This window comes from Electrophorus electricus, chromosome 12, assembly GCF_041902795.1.
Source record: "Electrophorus electricus isolate QZ-2024a chromosome 12, ASM4190279v1, whole genome shotgun sequence".
Lineage (NCBI taxonomy): Eukaryota > Metazoa > Chordata > Actinopteri > Gymnotiformes > Gymnotidae > Electrophorus > Electrophorus electricus.
The window spans coordinates 28,547,501-28,565,167 of NC_137508.1; the positions used below are offsets into that span (position 1 = coordinate 28,547,501).

Consider the following 17,667-nt stretch of genomic DNA (forward strand, 5'->3'; position numbering starts at 1 on the left):
CTGAACTATGGCACCACCTGCTGGTGAATTCTTCCAAACTGTGATCAAGGAATTAATAGCTCACACAAAAGTGCTCAGTGTGTGTATGAAACATTGTAACTACCAAATATTCCTGGAAGTCAATCCATAAACATTTTATATACCCCCCCCCCCCCCCCCCACACACACACACACACTCTCACGTGCGTGCATATGCATGTTCAAACACACACCCACATCTAACCTTAGACACACAGACACACACACACTGTGTTAATTAGTGAGCTTTATGTTTCAATGCTGCTGTGAGTGTACATCTGGGAGTGGAGCAGGTTTCTGGGAGGGTAAGATATGTATGTTAACCCCTGCAGCTATGACTCAACCACCAGAGCTCTGAGAACAGAGCACCTCCTCAACTCAACCACTAGAGCACTGAGAACAGAGCACCTCCTCAACTCAACCACTAGAGCACCGAGAACAGAGAACCTCCTCAACTCAACCACTAGAGCACCGATAACAGAGCACCTCCTCAACTCAACCACTAGAGCACCGAGAACAGAGCACCTCCTCAACTCAACCACTAGAGCACCGATAACAGAGCAGCTCCTCAACTGAACCACTAGAGCACCGAGAACAGAGCAGCTCCTCAACTCAACCACTAGAGCACCGAGAACAGAGCAGCTCCTCAACTCAACCACTAGAGCACCGAGAACAGAGCAGCTCCTCAACTCAACCACTAGAGCACCGAGAACAGAGCAGAGAAAGGAGGGACTCGAGTCAGGTCTGGTTTTAAACATACAGCTACACTACAGAATTTAAGAACCAAATATATTTACTGGCTGCTTTTTAAAATCCCCAGTGTTGAATTAACACCTACAGACTGAATTAACACATTCACTTTTAATTTAAGCTCAGCTGGACAAATGAACACAGCAAGAGCTGATTTAACACTGGGGATTTGTGTGTGTGTAAATTACATACAACCTCTCCAACTGTGACTTCTTCAGCATGTGTGCTATGAAGCAGTGCATTAAATCAACCACAGAGTAACTGTAAATTAAATTCTGTGAATGACAAATAGGCTTCCAAACTAGTTCTCTTATTTTTGCTGCTGACTGCCACAATGTCCAAATATATGTCATCACACACACTTTATTTCTCAAAATGTCTCTTTAGCAGTCTGACAGATGTACTTACTGAATATTCCATTCTTGTCAAAATGGTGTGATAATAATGGCTTTATTATTGACTGCATACTGTCATAGTTAGGAGGAGCCGTTTTAATAGTGCGGGTGGACTGAGGCCTGCCACATACCTGTGCAAAACACTGAACCGTCAGGACTTCCTTTGCAATATTAGTGCAGTTTTAGTCCACAAAGAGCAGTTTAAAAACTCAACGTGCACATTAAACAACACAGAGGAAAGTCCAAGTGTGTTAAGTGTGTACAGTAGAAACAGGCATTTCGTGTGATTTAGTATAAACGAGGGGGATCAAAGGTGAGATATTAAAGATACGTCCATTTTCCACGTTTTGAAGGCTTGATTAAGTGAACCCACGAATTTGATAGTTTCCATGACGACTGACGCTGCTTTGCTTCTTAAATATTGAAACAACGAAACATATTTTATTGATGCAGAGCTAAGAATGGCGTAAATATACGCCCTGCATGCACGAGCAAACACCCACGTAATTAAAATACCTTGCCCTACTTCTGGACCTGCGCTCGCGAAAGCCGCAGCCTACCTGCGCGTACCGGCTGACAGCGCGCGCGCTCTTCCCCGCCCCCTCCGAGCTCCGGTTGCGCTCGGGTGCAGTAGGAGGGCCCACGCGCTCGGCATGACGTCGCTCAGCAAGTCGGAGTCCTTCGCTGTTTCGGTCAGTCTTCTGTCGCGAGTCTAACGATCGCCAGTCAGATTTTTTTTTTTTTTTTTTTTTTTTTTAGCAATGCGTACGAGCCACGGACGTTGCTGAAAGGGCCTCGTTTGCTCTCGAGGCGGATGGTTCGTTCGGCGCGTGCCGCTTGGTTGAGGATTCCGCGTCATGCGCGCAGTAGTGCGCTGAGCTGTCAGGACAGAAAGTCGTAGATGTGCAGCAACAGCACGTAGTCGCAGCCCGGCGCTGCACAGCAACACAAACCTCACCCACCTGCGTGTCCTAATTAAGGTAAGGTCCACGCGCACTGCACGCGGAAAGGACATCCATTCATGGGGGGGGGGAGGACATGAATCAGTCTGTCTGTCCGGTATTTAGAAATGTGTGTTACGGAGGCAGTGAAGTTTCAAACTTGTCATGTTGTGAACACAAACCCGCACTGGAGCGGAGCTGCAACTTAACAGGAGCGCACGGGAAAGGCTGCGTGCATGCCGGCCAGCTTTGGTGTGACAACTTTATACCGACATGAACGCGAGCTGTAACGACGACACGGAAGCCGTCGCAGAACCGATTCGCTCCTATCCGTCGTAAATGAACAGTTGGGCTAAATTGAACACAGCAGAGCCTCCGGTTTGGCTCCATAAACTTTGCACAGCTCAGATATCTCTGATGCCGTCCCGCGTCGATGGTTCGCCTACATTACATGTTCTGAATCCTAGAGACATTTACCCTTCGTGGGAAAAAAAGCTGTCGGTTGACCTCCTGTCCCTGCGCGCGGTGAGCGAGCGTCCCTGCTTCACTGCGCGGACCGTGTTGCTCCGCGAAACTTGGAGCGGAGTGCGTTAGTTTCCTCGCGCGGCCAGGGCACCGTAAGTGACAGGGTTTCAAGGTTGCGGTGACCAGCACCGCGCACTTCTCTATCTTAAACCCCGCACAACGCACGGGCACGTTGGTATGATGTGATGAACCATACTTCGTGTCATCGTGTGGATGTTAAAGGGGTTTGGAGTATAAAGAAGTGCGACACCGTCATCAGAGGGGAAGGTGAGCATGCCGGGGACCAGTGACGCAAAAACGCTGTTTTATTGCAACAAAAGTTTGCAGTGTGGCGTATTTGACGGGTTAAAGTTGGTTCTTCCATTTTCTAGCGGTGTCGCAGCAGTGTTGTGGCTGCAGAATGACAGCGCGAGCGGACCAATCCGGGAGTGGCGTGACAAACTTCTGGCGACGGGCTGCCTGCTTCTGCCCAATGGTCGCGCGCGAGAAGTCTCCGTCGGAAAGAAATGTGCACAAAACTACGTCATGTGTTTAAAGTCGCATTGTCCCGTCGACATTGTGATTTGCAGTAAAATAATTAATACGCGGCGTTAAACCCAACTTAACTGCGCCCGTGTCACGGGCGAGCTGCTTCGCGTGAACCACTTGCGCGTATTGCGATAGACATGCTCTGCCTGCGCCATCACTGCACATAGCGTTTTCCGCTCGTATGCGCGTTTAAAGTGACGAGGATCTAGTCGCAGACGAGACGTTTGTCACTATCAGATCTGTTCCGCTTTAAGGCAGGCGCATCAGGGCTCGCGCCCCTCCCCGGCGAGCGTGTCGGGTCGTGATTGTTTTCTTCCGCCGCTGACGCTTCTGGCCAGAAAACTGGCGTTAAACTCAGAAAAGTTTGCATCGACTGTCATGCTTTACATTTTAACTGTGAGCTCTTGCGAAGTTTTTTTCTAATGTAAAAGTTAGCGGTACTGCATGAGGCTACAAGATAAAACGTAATGTAGTTATTGTTGTATATATTGTTATGCAAAAATATGCAAATATAATTACAGTCCTATGTAAACGTTTAAGCAGCTTTGGTCGAAGTGCAGGATTAAGTGAACAACCTGGTATGAATAGAAACCTTTAAGATGTTAAAATATTAAGACATGTTTCTCAGCTGATTGCAGGTAACATTTGCAAGCTGTGATTTTTGTGAAAGAAAGTTGTTTGCTATGGGTCAGGACATAATGATTTTTATTTCTAAAAAAAACTGCTTTACTGTACAGTAAAATTGGTAGGAGAATATCGTTTCTAAGGCATTAATTGCTTGTCATGCAGATTCACGTAGGGGACTTAACTTTCCATATGACTGTGTGCAGTATTTGTGATAAACTTGCATAAGTGTTAAAGTACAGTAATAACACACACCTTCAGGTACAGTAACTAATGGTGATTTTTTGTTTAGTTTGGTATTTGTCATCCTTAACTGTGATGTGATAAATGTATTTTAAAAAATAATACATGACTGATTAAAAAAAAAAGAGACATGATTCTCGCTCATTAAATTTTCATCGCTTTTTTTCTGTCAGGTTTATCAAATGATCCAGGCATGGAGGCCAAAAGATACCAAAGTTTTTTCGAAGGTACAGACACAGAAGGCACATGGATCCAGCAGCCAGGGTGTGTGGAACACCACAGTACCACAGCAGCAGAGGGAGGTGTCGTGAGCAGCGAGGTTCCCATGGAGGTCGTGAACCCGAGCGTCCTGCCTAATGACCCGCCCACCCCTGGACAGAAGGTTGAGACTGTGATGCCACTCCTTCGACACAACCCAAACCAGCCGCTCAGCTTCCCCGTGTTCAAGGGCCCCCTGCACAGCCGCAAGCCAGAGACAGACTCAAAAGAACTGGCCAAAACCGTCGCTGAGTCAATGGGCCTGTATATGAATGCGGCCCGGGAGGCAGAGTTCCCCTTCGGCCAGCAGGGTCTCCCGGCAGGGTGCCAGGGTAGTCCTGGGAAACTGTACCCTCTGTGTGGCAGAGGAACCGAGGACAATCAGTCAGGGGCTGCAGCGAGCCCCAGCATGAAACCGCCCTCCACATTCCCAGGCCTGTCCCAGCTGACCAATGGCAGCGCTGCGGAGTGTGTGGTAGGCTCCGCCCCAGCACCCTCCGCCTTGGCCACGGCTCTGTCCAGCCCGACCGAAAACTCCAACTCCAGCCCCATTGGAAACAACATGGTGACTTCCACCTCTAGTCCCACCTATTTTGGCACCAGTTGCCCTTCCCTAGCCAGCCCGGTCAGCCTGGGTCCGGTTGGTTCCGGCTTGGGTCTGGGTCACCGCACCAACTACAGTCCCTTGGAATCAAGCACAGTGGGCTCCCCGCCACTGACCAGCCCCCACAATGTGATGAAGTCTCCCATGTCCAGCCCCCAGAGCATGGGAAGTGTGAGGACTCCCCCGTCCTGCAGTGCCAACGTGAGGTCGTCTGTGTCCAGCCCGCTCACTGCAGTCTCCATGGCCACGTCCAGTCCCAGGAATCCGTCCAGGAGCTTCTCTGTGTCCAGCCCTCCCAGCGGACTGGGCCTGGTGCAGAATGACATTCACAGCCCCGAGGTCCATGAGCAGGACTTCAAAGGCTTTGAGTTCCCCAAAGTGGAGGGCATGGATGGGGAGATGTTCAACATAGGCCTGGACTCAATGGGGATGGTCAAATACATCAAGAACGAGCCAGACACCAATTACCGGAGCATGTGTCTGGGCAGCAGTGACAGCAACATGCCGCATTCACCATTCACATCTCAGATTAAGACTGAGCCTGGCAGAGACCTGCCGTGCATGAACGCGCACCACAGTGAACCCCAGCACCCCGTGGGGCTCTTTCCAGCCACAGAGACGACATACTTGTCTTTGAGGGATAATATCGATGAATATAGTCTCTCAGGGATCCTGGGACCTCCTGTTTCTTCTCTTAATGGCGATTACGAGCCTGGTGTCTGTCCTAACAATGGCCTGCCCAAGAGGATTAAACAGGAGATCAGTGATGGCAGCTATTACCAAGAGAGTAACAACACACCCACGTCGGCTATTGTCGGGGTTAATTCAGGAGGACACTCATTTCATTACCAGATTGGAGCGCAAGGAACAATGTCGTTTTCACGGCACGATGTGCGGGACCAGACGAACCCCTTGTTGAATCTAATTTCTCCAGTTACGGCGTTAATGGAGACGTGGAAAACACGTCCTGGCGTGTCCCAGGGTGCCCTGTCCACCCGTGGGGACGGATTCCCGGGCCCTGGCTGTCTCTCCGACAACATGGCAAGGTAAGAGGCAGGCAATGTGGACGTGTTTTTGGTGTTGCGTTTTTGTCAGAGAGACAGACACAGACAGACAGAGAGAGAGAGAGGAAAAGCAGTGGCACAGAGCATATAGTTATAAGCTAACTGAAAATTAATTTGCATTTCAGATTTCAACCTGAAGGTTGTGATTCTGTTGATTACATAATCATTGTTCAGGCACTTTTATCACTGTATTATTTGTCAGGTCACCGGCTTACATTATGAATATGTACCATGAATGAAAATGATAGTTTGCTGAAATACTTGCAGATGCTTAGAATAATTTCATTGACTGTACTTAAGAAAATGAAAAGCAACTCTGCCATTTACGTCATGCAGAAAACAAACCCTCCACCCAGAGATGAGAAGATGAGTTAGAGGTGTAGAAACAGGCTGTGGTTAATAAACCAGCATATTTATTAGGAGGAGGGAAAGAGGAATTTGGTATCAAGACTCATTCTGCTGAATGTGAGACATTATGGGCCACTGGTATATGAACCAAGATGAATACAGAGAGAAACTGAAATTGGGTCTAAATTATTGATGCATGATAATACATTGGTTTGACTTATGGAATTAAAGTATTTGTAATGTAATAACTATATGGAGGGGCTGGAAATGTCTCCCTGACCTCAGCTGAGCTCAGGGAGTCAAAGTTTTGCTCTTATCTGCCGTGCGTATGTACATGTATGCAGTTGTTATCAGGACGTTTCCTAAGAACCCCCCCACCATGCTCATGTCCTCTGGTACAGGTTTATGAGCTCCCGATATTGTGTAGATGCATCATAAATAATTAACACCGGATCACGTGGTTATCCTGCAATGCAACGACAACAGTGATATAAACAGTCAAGGTGTAGTACCTAAACAAAACCAAATAAAAGAGAGGAATTGGAAGGAGAGAGACAGACACAGATGGATGGATGAATGGACGGAGGGACAGTACCTATGCTGAACTGATCTTGAACAGAGGTTGAAAGTTGCTCACCTCTTCACACAGCTGTTCAGCCAGAATCTCACTGGTTTAAAATGAGGCTCCGGCATCCAGGAAAATAAAACAAAACAGTTCAGGCAGAAAGAAGCGGCATCTGGGTCACTGCGGGGATATTCTGTGAAGTGCTTATGTAACCTTAGAGCACAGGCAAGAGCGAACTTTGTTTACATGGAATTAAAAGATAAGAATACTGTACGCATCCCAGGCCGTCACAGGCTGCGAGATTCTGGGCAGTGAGCTGACCTCATATGACAGCTACTCATTACCGGAGTCATAAACAGACAGGCAACAGATTCATTTCCGGGTTGCATAATGTTTTACGGGTTTGCACACTGCAGGAAGTTGTAGGCTCAGTAAAGGAAGATCTGGTTGAACCCCATTCCTGCACAGCCACGGTAACGCAGGTTCACACGGTCGATGCTGTGGTGTACCTGATGACTCATCAGCTCTCTGTGAGTGTATCAGCTGTGAGTTGAGCAGGAAACCATGCTGTTCTCCTGGAGGGCTTTGCAAAAACTGATCTCAGAACAGCGCTGCCCTTCCAATACTAAGATACTTTGTGCATACAGGCCCAAGGGTCTGTTTGGTGCTCTCAGACTGAGTGTCTGATTAATAAATGCAGATGCTGATCACTGTCGTATCAAAAGTAGCGTTACCAGAGCCTGGGCAAGTTTCCAGCTTCACAAGCTTCCAGTGACATCCGTAGAAATGACGTTGGCTGTGTAGGACACAATGACGTAGTTGCAATGTTGCAAAATGCAACTCCGATACAATAAAAAAAAAAAAAAAAAAAATATATATATATATATAATAATCTGGTTGCCTTTATGCCTGTGAAGTTCACCATGGAGTAAGACAGAGTGTGTGATGGATTAGGTGTCTTCTGAAGTGTCTTTCTATTTGGTGCTATTTTGGAAGTGAGCAGTTGCTACTCGACTACGCTGCTAGATCTGTGCTCCAAAAGCGTTAACCAGACACGCATTTAGAGGCCGACCAGTCACCTACAACAGAAAAGAACTTCCAAAGTAGGCCAACAACCACAGGTGTACACATCAAACGCACTGTGAAGGCGCTACATTAAGACAGGACGTCTAGTTGTAGTTTTAGTAAACAGACTTCCCGCTAATTTTAGGCATAACTGGTACTCAGCTTTGTTCTTGTTTGTCAGTTAAATGGCCACTTTACATAAAGAAAATCCTATTTAAAGTGATCCTATTTTGAGTCTGTCGTAGTCGAGCGTGACGATACAAGCGTGACGTTTGAACAGCAACAGCAGGTAACCACAGTGGTAACAGTAGCTTGTGGACAGCCGGCATGAATTATTCACATTCATAATTTACATAGCCGTGCCTTGCTCTTTAAGTGGAGAAACCCGCAGACTGGTTTTGCGTGCAGGTTAAGGGGAGGAGTTATGCAAATGAAGGCATCCCATTCAAATGTCCTCCTAACTGTAGGAGGACATTTATTACCTTATTTGACCCTTTCTTTCTGATCAAATTCAGCCTCGTTTGCGTTGAGAGGGTTAAATATTTTTGCCACATGAATAAAATAAATCCATTTGACTTATCCTCAAGGTCTTAACAGTAAGAATAATAGTGCCTGCATGTACCACATAATGATGTCATTGTTTCTGCCTTTATGGTTGAATAACTTTGCTGAGTTTGAGTCGATAACCACAACACTGTGAGCAACACATGACCTGAATTCTACCAGTCAGAGAGTCAAACGCATTATAGATTTTAATGCAACACTAAGGTCAGCATTGCAGCTATTATTTTAGCAATTAAGATCAGGGTTAAGGCCAGTGGGGCTGATCCTAGGTCAGCATTACATGCCCAGTTAGGACTGGTACAGGGTGCAGACCAGGGGCCTTCAGACTACAGCACAGTAGTGCTAAGAGTCTCTGGCTACTGTAGCACAGCAAGCTGCTGGTATCAGACTCGGGACGAGTCTTGGGGTTTTAAGGACTGGAAGCTTCCGATTAGAGAGCAGGGCCTGAAGGGGGAATGATACGGACGTTTATCTTGCAGGCGACCCACGTGACGAGAGTCACAGTGCTTCGCATGGATCACAGACATCCTCTGGTTAATGAGATCCAGTGTAGCCTGAATGTCACACGGGATGAGTCTGAGGTGAGCCGGACCTCTGCCCGGTGGCTTCAGCTAGCCCAGCACGGTGCTCTAGACAAATACACACACTTTCTCACTCCCTCGCGCTCTCTCTCTCTCTCACTCCCTCGCTCTCTCTCTCTCTCTCTCTCTCTCTCCCTCGCGCTCTCTCTCTCTCTCTCTCTCTCTCTCTCTCATTCAGAACACCATAGATGTTTCTTTCTCTCCATGCTTCACGTCTGCGTGTTTTCACCCTCTTGCTCCTCCATTCAGTGGGACACTAGATGTATTACAGGGGCCTTTTGTTACTCACAGATCTTTGATATCTGCATCACACACCGCCATTATTGAATCAGTCACATGTTATGTAACAGCTCCAAAAAAATAAACAGAGAGAGAGAGAGAGAGAGACAGAGACAGAGACACAGAGAGAGAGAGAGAGAGAGAGAGAGAGAGAGAGAGAGAGAGAGAGAGAGAGAGAGAGAGAGAGAGTGCGTAGGGTGGAGGAGGAGAGATCTTTTCAGTCACTGCTCCAGAAGCAAAAAAGGATAATTTTTGTTTTTCTTTCTTGGAAAAATATAAATTGCTTACCACAAACTAACTGAACATTGTAACATGACAAGTTTATAAATAAAAGGTGTGTAATGCAGAAGACAGAAAATGTGATGAAGCATAGTATATATATACACGCGTGCATGTATGTATGTGTGCGTGCGTGTATGTGTGCGTGTGTGTGTGCGCGTGCGTGTGTGTAAACGTACAGATTTATACGTACTTTGAGGTCATTTGTGCTTGGCAGTGTAACACCAGCTTCAATGCTGCATCTCTGTCCAGGAAATTGGTTCATTCCTACTGTACATAAACTCGGCAGCACGGCCCCGCTGTGGCCTTCAACATGCCACTGCCTGAGGAGAATCAACTTCACAAGCCGACAATGTACTGCTTTTGCTCTCTGTGATTCTGAGTAAGCAGTCTCAGAAGCAGTGGCAGTGAAAAGGCTGGAAATTTCGGAATGCTCTGGAAATCTTGGAATGCTCTGGAAGTCAGAATGTTCTGGCTTTCCTTTGCCTGGCCGGCTGCGTCTGGCATCATTAGCACGAGTCAGCGTAAGTATAAAGACAATTTGACCAAAAGAAAGATCCAGGTGTAGCTTTCATGCTCATCTGAGTGAATAACCTATCGAGCATCGAACAAATGAGATTATTCCAGATTATTTCTTCTGTCATGCTTGATGTGTTGTTATGGGTTGAAAATATGCCTTTGGCTCAGAGAACTCTTCGCTGCACTATCTCTGCTCATCTCACGAGCGTACGACTGCTATACGGCCAATAAGAGTACAAAAACAAGTGTACCCTAAATAAACGCTTTTGGCCTCCTTTCCTGTGCTGGAGGATCTTCTCACTGGTATTTTTCCCTTTTTTTAATCATGTTCCAGTCAATTTAGGCGATGTTTAGCTGTTAGGCTGTCCTGTCCTGTTTACTGCAGGATCAGTAAACCAGGGAGCTGTAGTTCATGGTGAGGGTTTATTTACACAGCAAGCCAGTCGACCTGAAGACTGACCCGTTACATGACTCTGTCAGACTGCTTAAAGGAACACCTCTCTGTTTGATCACTGTGGTATGTAGTTATTGCATAATTACAACGTTCATATTCATATCCTTAAAACACCTCCTCTACAGAAGACACAGATCTGTACCTGTAATGGCCACACCATTATCTACACCCATATGCAGTAATATTCTCCAGAACTTCACAATGCTGTTACTATAGTCTCCAGCATACCACAGTCTCAGCAGGGCATAAATATATATGTCCTATATATAGTCTTCATGCCATAGCTGCACTCGTGAGTAAATCCATATTTAATGTATATTTATAGTCTTCAGTACACAGCTGCACAGATGCACTGGTGCTTAAATCAGCACACTGCAGACGAGGCTCAGAGCTGTGTCCTCTGTCCCTGCCCTGATGTGCTCTGTCCTCAGTCCTGATGTGCTCTGTGGGGCACCGTGAGCAGCTATCCCGGCTGAGCTCTGCTGTCCAGGCCAGTGCGGCCTGAGGAAGGGGCGCTCTGCTCTGGAGTGTTGCTCAGGCAGATGAAAGGCCACGTCCCTGTGTGAGCACTAACCAGCTCCTAGTTGTATGTTCTTTCACAAAATTAATGGATGGCACTGATGTGATTAATTCAGGATGCTAATATCTCGTTAATACCTGACGGTGCAAATCCTTTTCTGATGCATGAGGACTACAGACAGGTTCATGCCATACTAGTCTCAGACTCAGAGACAGGTGACCTCCCCCCCAGCACACACACTTAGGCACACACCTACCTACATACACACATTCAAACACAGCTGCTTCTTTATAGCCAGTGAGTTACTAGGGCTGCTTTTTAAATAAGTAGGTTTAGATGTAGTAAAGAAAAGATTTCATAGTGAGAAACTCTTTTACCTTTGAGAACCCAGCATGAGGTTCTCATATTACAAATGTTTCTTTCAGTCTCAAGTTTCCCTTAGATACAGCAGTAATGTTTAAAAAAAGCTTTGCAATTACCCCCTTCCTTGTATGATTAGCGTCGTCAGAAGTTCTGCTCAGATTAATCTCATCAACGCTCAAATTAATCTCATCAATCTAGAATGTCTCTGTTTCTTTGAAACACACAGCATTACCTGTGTTATGTAGAAAGAAAAAAAGTCACCAGCTACTAAACTATTAGTTTAGACTAAACTAGGAAAACTTTTCATAGTTTAATGAACCTTGTCCAGGGAATTTTTATAACTTTCTGCAGCATTTAACCTGAAATAAAACTATACATCAGTCCTTTAATTTGAATTATCATTCAAATAAAATCTGAATGATAACGACACCACATCAGAATACAAAAGGGCACAGACTGATGTGAGATGAATTTTTCCTGTTTTACCTGAAAAGGAAATCAAGTGTGGCCGAGAAAAATTGCTCTCGACTTAAATTACTGCCCTCTAACTAACAATGGTGTGCGCGCACACACACACACACACACACACACTCTCTACCCACCAACTAACAATGGTGCAGTGTCACATTCTCTTTTGGGTGAAGTGCGCACGCGCGTGCGTGTACACACACACACACACAGACAGCACTAGGTTGGCACACTAATAAAAGTGTAGTTCCTGCACGCTTGGGAATCTGGGCTGAGAATGTCTGTCCTCATTTGAACTCCTTCCTTGGTGGGACTGTGCCAGATTTCTGATGGGCAGAAGGAAAGTCTCTGGCTGACTGTCTCCAGCCCACCGATTCGTTAGCAGAAAAGTTGGGTTCCCTGCAAAAGTTTGATTTTGCCATTTTCTCTTCGTTCTCACCTACAGAGACAGTAGAGATTTCTGCTAGATAGAAAGAAAATGCATCTTCTCCACCACAACCCTGCCTGTCTGGAACACGAGAGGACTTCACCTCTGCATTAGTACAATGGCTAAAATCTCCATTACATGGCACCAGTTTAATACGGCTGTGCCATAGAGCTGTCACTGAGTGCACCTTCAGGCTCCGATGCGTTAGAGCAATTTTTCAGGGATGTGTTGAAGAAGGGAGGGGGAAGCCAGCGTGTACATTATCAATCGGTCGCTGTGATGAGTAACCCCAGATCTCCTATAAACATGCACAAGCTGCCGGTCAACATTAAAGCTCCTATACAGAGTAAGAGAATGTGTGGATGTGCTTCGCGGTCTGCGTGTGGGTGTGTATGGAAGCCTCCCTTTCGTGGCCTTGCAGGTCTGAGCACACGCAGGGCAGCTTCGCTCAAGTCTTGCAAAGGCGTGTTTTCTTTTTTCCTCGCTAAAGGCAGGTTCTGTTCGTCCGTGGATAAGGCGCCGTGAGAGAAGGCAGAGGCAAACTCACCCACACTGTTGGAAATGTCGGCGGCTATTAATGAAAGCACTCGGGGGGGGGGGGGGGGGGGGAGGCGTTAATTGTTCCGCATGGGTTGTTTGCAAAGTAGGTCAGGTCCGGTCAGCCCGAATGAGGTGGGTGGGAAGAACCGGAAACCCAGCGGTTTACATCACTACACACGCGGAACTATCGTAGGTCTGAATACGCCCGACAAACCGCTCCAAATGGCCAATGCTGTGGTATCAAATGTGACCCAGAAAGCATACCACACACACACCCAGCTCCCAGGCTCATCTTAAAGAAACACACACGCTTTGTATTGTGCTACGTCGAGTTAGTTCTTATGAAAAAATAACACCAAACACACACACACACACCCACACCCCTTCATAACGGGGCTTTAAGACATAAAGGTTATAAATCAGCGTTGCCCCATGAGGACGGCCAAAAACACACTGACCCAGAAGGTCAAAACACACAGGCATATGTCAAGTGCCGCTTCATAGAATGGACACAATAGCACAGAGAAGCTCAGAGACCAAGATCAAGAGAGGATGCAGGACAAGAGCAACAGTGGCATGGGAATGTCGCTGGCAGGGTCTGAAATAACAGCCCCACACTGCCCCAGAAGCCTTGCAAGGGGTAGGTGTTACAGGTGATCCTGGATTTGGTAGTTGTGCCGTGGGGTCCGGTAGCAGGGCACACGGTTCTGGTGACGCCTCCCCGTGGTGAGTGCTGTGATATGCACTCAGACCGATAGTGAAGAGCTGCTACAACAACAGCGTGTTGAGTCCACGGTCGTGTTGCACTAGTGTGTGTGTGCGACGTTGCTGAGTCCACAGTTGCGTTGCCCTGGTGTGTGTGTGTGTGTGTGTGTGTGTGTGTGTGTGTGCATGCATGCGTGACGTGGGCATGGCAGGGACGGTCTACACGCTACACTGCTCCACCCTCCACACTTTGCATCTGTGAAGGCCATGGCTGTCTTCTCTGAGCCCTTGTGCATTGCTCACTTTCTTCCTCCAACAAGACACTTCAGCCACATTTGGGGTGTGGAGAGAGTGATGTATACATGCAGTGAGAGAGATAAAGAGAGTGAGAAAGAAAAGGAGTGAGAATTTGTGTGTGAGTGTGAGAGAGAGACAGAGAGAGAGAGAGAGAGAGAGAGAATGTTTTGTTTGGTCTGGGACTGTAAAAAAGCTAGTCTCTTCTACAGTTCCAACTGGAATGTTCTAGATACAAACTCCCCCATGGCTGAAGTAAGCAAAAAAAGACCAGTGAGAGAAAGAAGGCAGAGAAATATGGACAAAAGCAGTTGAGTGTAGTATTTGGTGTGTAGTATTTGGTGTGTAGTATTTGGTGTGTAATAAACCACATTTAGAGGTCACCAAGCATCAGTTAAAAAGCAGCTGAGTGATTGACATTAGGGGAGTAGGATAGAGGTGTGGGTATGAGGTGGTGATACAGGTGGGTGGGGGGTCACCAAGTGTGACTTAACAGAGTATTAAATGACAGTTACATTAGTCCAGACACAATATCCACAAAAATGAAACAAAAATATTTCCACAAAATATTTATCGTAATATATATTCTGATTGTGTTATGATAAAAAGCTTAGCTGAAGAAGAGAAAATATTCAGGCTTGACGTAAATTCCTGTAATAAACCCCAACCTCATAAATCTCACTGATGCAAGCGAGGGTCTAATCCCTGATCCAGGCATGTCTGCAGCTCACATCTGCTCTGATAATTTGTTAAGTTATGGCCTGTGTGAACAGCTCCAGTGGAACGCTGTCTGATCCAAGCAGTCCAACGGAGAGAGGCAGCCTCATTCTGAGCTCCAGCGCTATTCAGCCGGGATAAACGGGCAGGTCAGAGAACCATTCGGTCTTGGGTGGGTTGCCGCGGGTAACGGCACAGCCATAACGTGGGTCTCTGCCTGACCCAGTTTGTGCGTGGCAGTGCAGTGACGTGGACAACTTTTGCTCAAATCCTCTCTAATGTTATTAGGCCTTTTCCAAACACCTGGCCTGGAATAGGACAGAGAGTACCGCTCTACCCATCTACCGCTCTACCCATCTACCGCTCTACCCATCTACCCATCTACCGCTCTACCCATCTACCGCCCTGACGCTCTACCCATCTACCGCTCTACCCATCTACCGCTCTACCCATCTACCGCCCTACCGCTCTACCCATCTACCGCCCTACCGCTCTACCCAGCTACCGCTCTACCATCTACCGCTCTACCATCTACCGCTCTACCCATCTACCGCCCTACCGCTCTACCCATCTACTGCTCTACCCATCTACCGCCCTACCCATCTACTGCTCTACCCATCTACCGCCCTACCCATCTACCGCCCTACCCATCTATCGCTCTACCCATCTATCGCTCTACCCATCTACCGCTCTACCCATCTATTGCCCTACCGCTCTACCCATCTATTGCCCTACCGCTCTACCCATCTACCGCCCTACCGCTCTACCCATCTACCGCTCTACCCATCTACCGCTCTACCCATCTACCGCTCTACGCATCTACCCATCTACCACTGTACCCATCTACCGCTCTACCACTCTACCCATCTATCGCCCCCTACGCTCTACCCATCTACCGCTCTACCATCCTCCTGCCCATTAACCCACTTTAGTGGTGTTAGTGGCATTAGTGGCTAACAGTTGTCCACACCACAAAGCTTGGTGCCCATTTGAGGGCAGGCATCCCTGCTGTGCATGGCATTGTTGCCCGCTCCGGCCGGACGTGGGGAGGGAGGTATCGCCGGGCGTTCTTGGCCTGTCCCACACGTGTCAGCGTGGAGGCTCCCTACCCCAGCAGGAAGGCCTCATGTAAACAGCTTTTATTATGCGTGTCTAACCAGCAGGAGAAAAGCGTCCCAGCAGCAGGCAGGACAGAGCGCTGCGCTGTGTGTCTCACTGCGGTCCCTCAGCCTTTCAGCGTGATCTGGTTTCTCACACAGCGCTAACCTGATACCCCGTTCAGCGCCTACTTATCCCATTCATTACATGCACACACCCACACGCACACAGATCAGGTCATGTGAGCCTTTGCTCTCACACGAGGCCCCCAGAGCGCTAAATGCTTGACCTGCTGCCCACGCCAGACCTGTATTAGTTAATGGCACAGTGCAACATGGGAAACGATGACTCCTAAATCAGCCTCCAGAACCTTCTTGAGGAGTCTTCTCTGAGTATTCCTCACTAGCATGCCGGAAAACCGTGTTCAGAGACACGGAGTCTGCAGCGTCTCGGCCATGCGGGCCGGTCTGTCAAATAAAGGCGGCTCTGTTAGGGCAAATCCCAGGCGCTAAAAATACGGCGAAGCTCCGTTGTTTCCTGCACTGCCTTGGCAACACATAACACGATATGTAAAAGATTCCCTTTTTCCGAGGGCTGGCCAGACACACCAGGGTGCAGCTGCTGTTCTGTCCGAGGCTCCAGATGAAGCCCAGCTCACTTTAAGAAAGAAAAAAATGATGTGTGAACCAGAGGTGTTTCCCCCCCTGAGATCACGCCAGCAACCCTCCGCAATCCGACATGCTGAGAACGGCCATCGAGGAGTGGAGCCGAAACAGCAGGGCCTGAGGGAAAAGAGGAGACGGAGCTTTTTTCACATACTCACTTAAATATTTATTTATGCGTTTATTTATTTTTACAGCATGAATCTCTGTGAGCAGGCAGCGTCTGAAGGGTAAATGAGGGGACGAGGGAAGCATAGCGCTGGGTCCGGACCGCTGCGTGGGACGCAGAGCTGCAGACTATGCAAAAAATACTTCAGTGCAGCTAGTTTTGCGCCATATCGTCATCGTGACATATCTGCACACACACACGCGCACATACATCTGACTGTTAGAGGGCTCATCTGCATACAGCAGCCTTTTACCCAATCGGAGTTTAATAATTGTGATAACAATGAACAAATGACCCAGTGTGCAGCAGCAGGGGGAGGGGCCGACCTGATCCGCCCGCTGCAGTCTTTTAAAGAGGAAGCTGTTGACCTGGGTGCCTTTACCGACCTTGCCAGCGAGCGACCCCGGGGCGGGGCTTTGCTGCCTGAGCAGAGGACGTGCTGGAGTGTGACGGCCACCTCTGGCTTCTTCGTCACGAGAAAAATAGCACCCTGGCGACTGACGGCAAGCCGCCCGAGGAAACGCTGAGTCACCGTTTGTGTTGTGGGAGTCGTTTTCAGATGCGCCGAAGAGCCTCCCACTGTCGTCCGGACCCTCTAGAGATTCCAGCGCTTCCGGGAAAGCAGGCCATGGAGGAGTCGTTTAGAAAGGACAGCAGGGGTCCTTCAGAGCTCTTAAAAACTCTCTGAGGAGCTGCGAGATGCACCTGAGACGCAACAGTGGCTGCAGTGAGCCGTTTGGGCCCTGTGTCTGGGCTGTGCTGTTTGAACCATGTGCCTCCTTGCTGTGGTAATTCACTGGGTGCAGTGTTCTGCAGTCACCTAAGAGCATGTTGGTGTGGATTTGGGAAGCTGAAACAGTCCGGCTCACTCTCCTGGTGGGTCTGCCTTCAACTGTTTGGCTTGTTTCAGGCGTGGAATCCGTGCCCAGTAGTTTATTTACTTATTACGTATTTACACATTACTTGCCTTATATTGCTTTAAATACAAAACATCTGGTGAACATCTGACACAGTAATGATTCCTTATGGCATGGTCTCTGTTATTTTCTGCAGTCTAACACATGCCAGGGTCAAGGATGACAACTTATTGACAAAGCTGT

General features: G+C 47.8%; 1 protein-coding gene and 1 long non-coding RNA gene across 8 annotated transcripts in view; one reads left to right on the forward strand and one right to left on the reverse strand.

The window, feature by feature from the left end:
- The window catches only part of LOC145660353 (uncharacterized), an 11,510-nt gene extending 9,654 nt beyond the window's left edge, over positions 1-1,856 (reverse strand). The window contains exon 1 of the long non-coding RNA XR_014126611.1: positions 1,724-1,856. This is a non-coding gene — a long non-coding RNA (uncharacterized LOC145660353). The remainder of the gene's footprint in view (positions 1-1,723) is intronic.
- A 42-nt stretch (positions 1,857-1,898) lies between these two features.
- nr3c2 (nuclear receptor subfamily 3, group C, member 2) overlaps positions 1,899-17,667 on the forward strand; it is a 61,474-nt gene continuing 45,705 nt past the window's right edge. Inside the window, exons 1-2 of one of the 7 annotated variants that reach the window (XM_035531696.2) lie at positions 1,899-2,143; positions 4,198-5,932. In XM_035531696.2, the coding sequence (XP_035387589.1) occupies positions 4,218-5,932 (1,715 nt within the window). In that variant the 5' untranslated portion in view covers positions 1,899-2,143; positions 4,198-4,217. The other 6 variants (XM_035531694.2, XM_035531701.2, XM_035531693.2 and 3 more) reach the window with 6 other exon arrangements.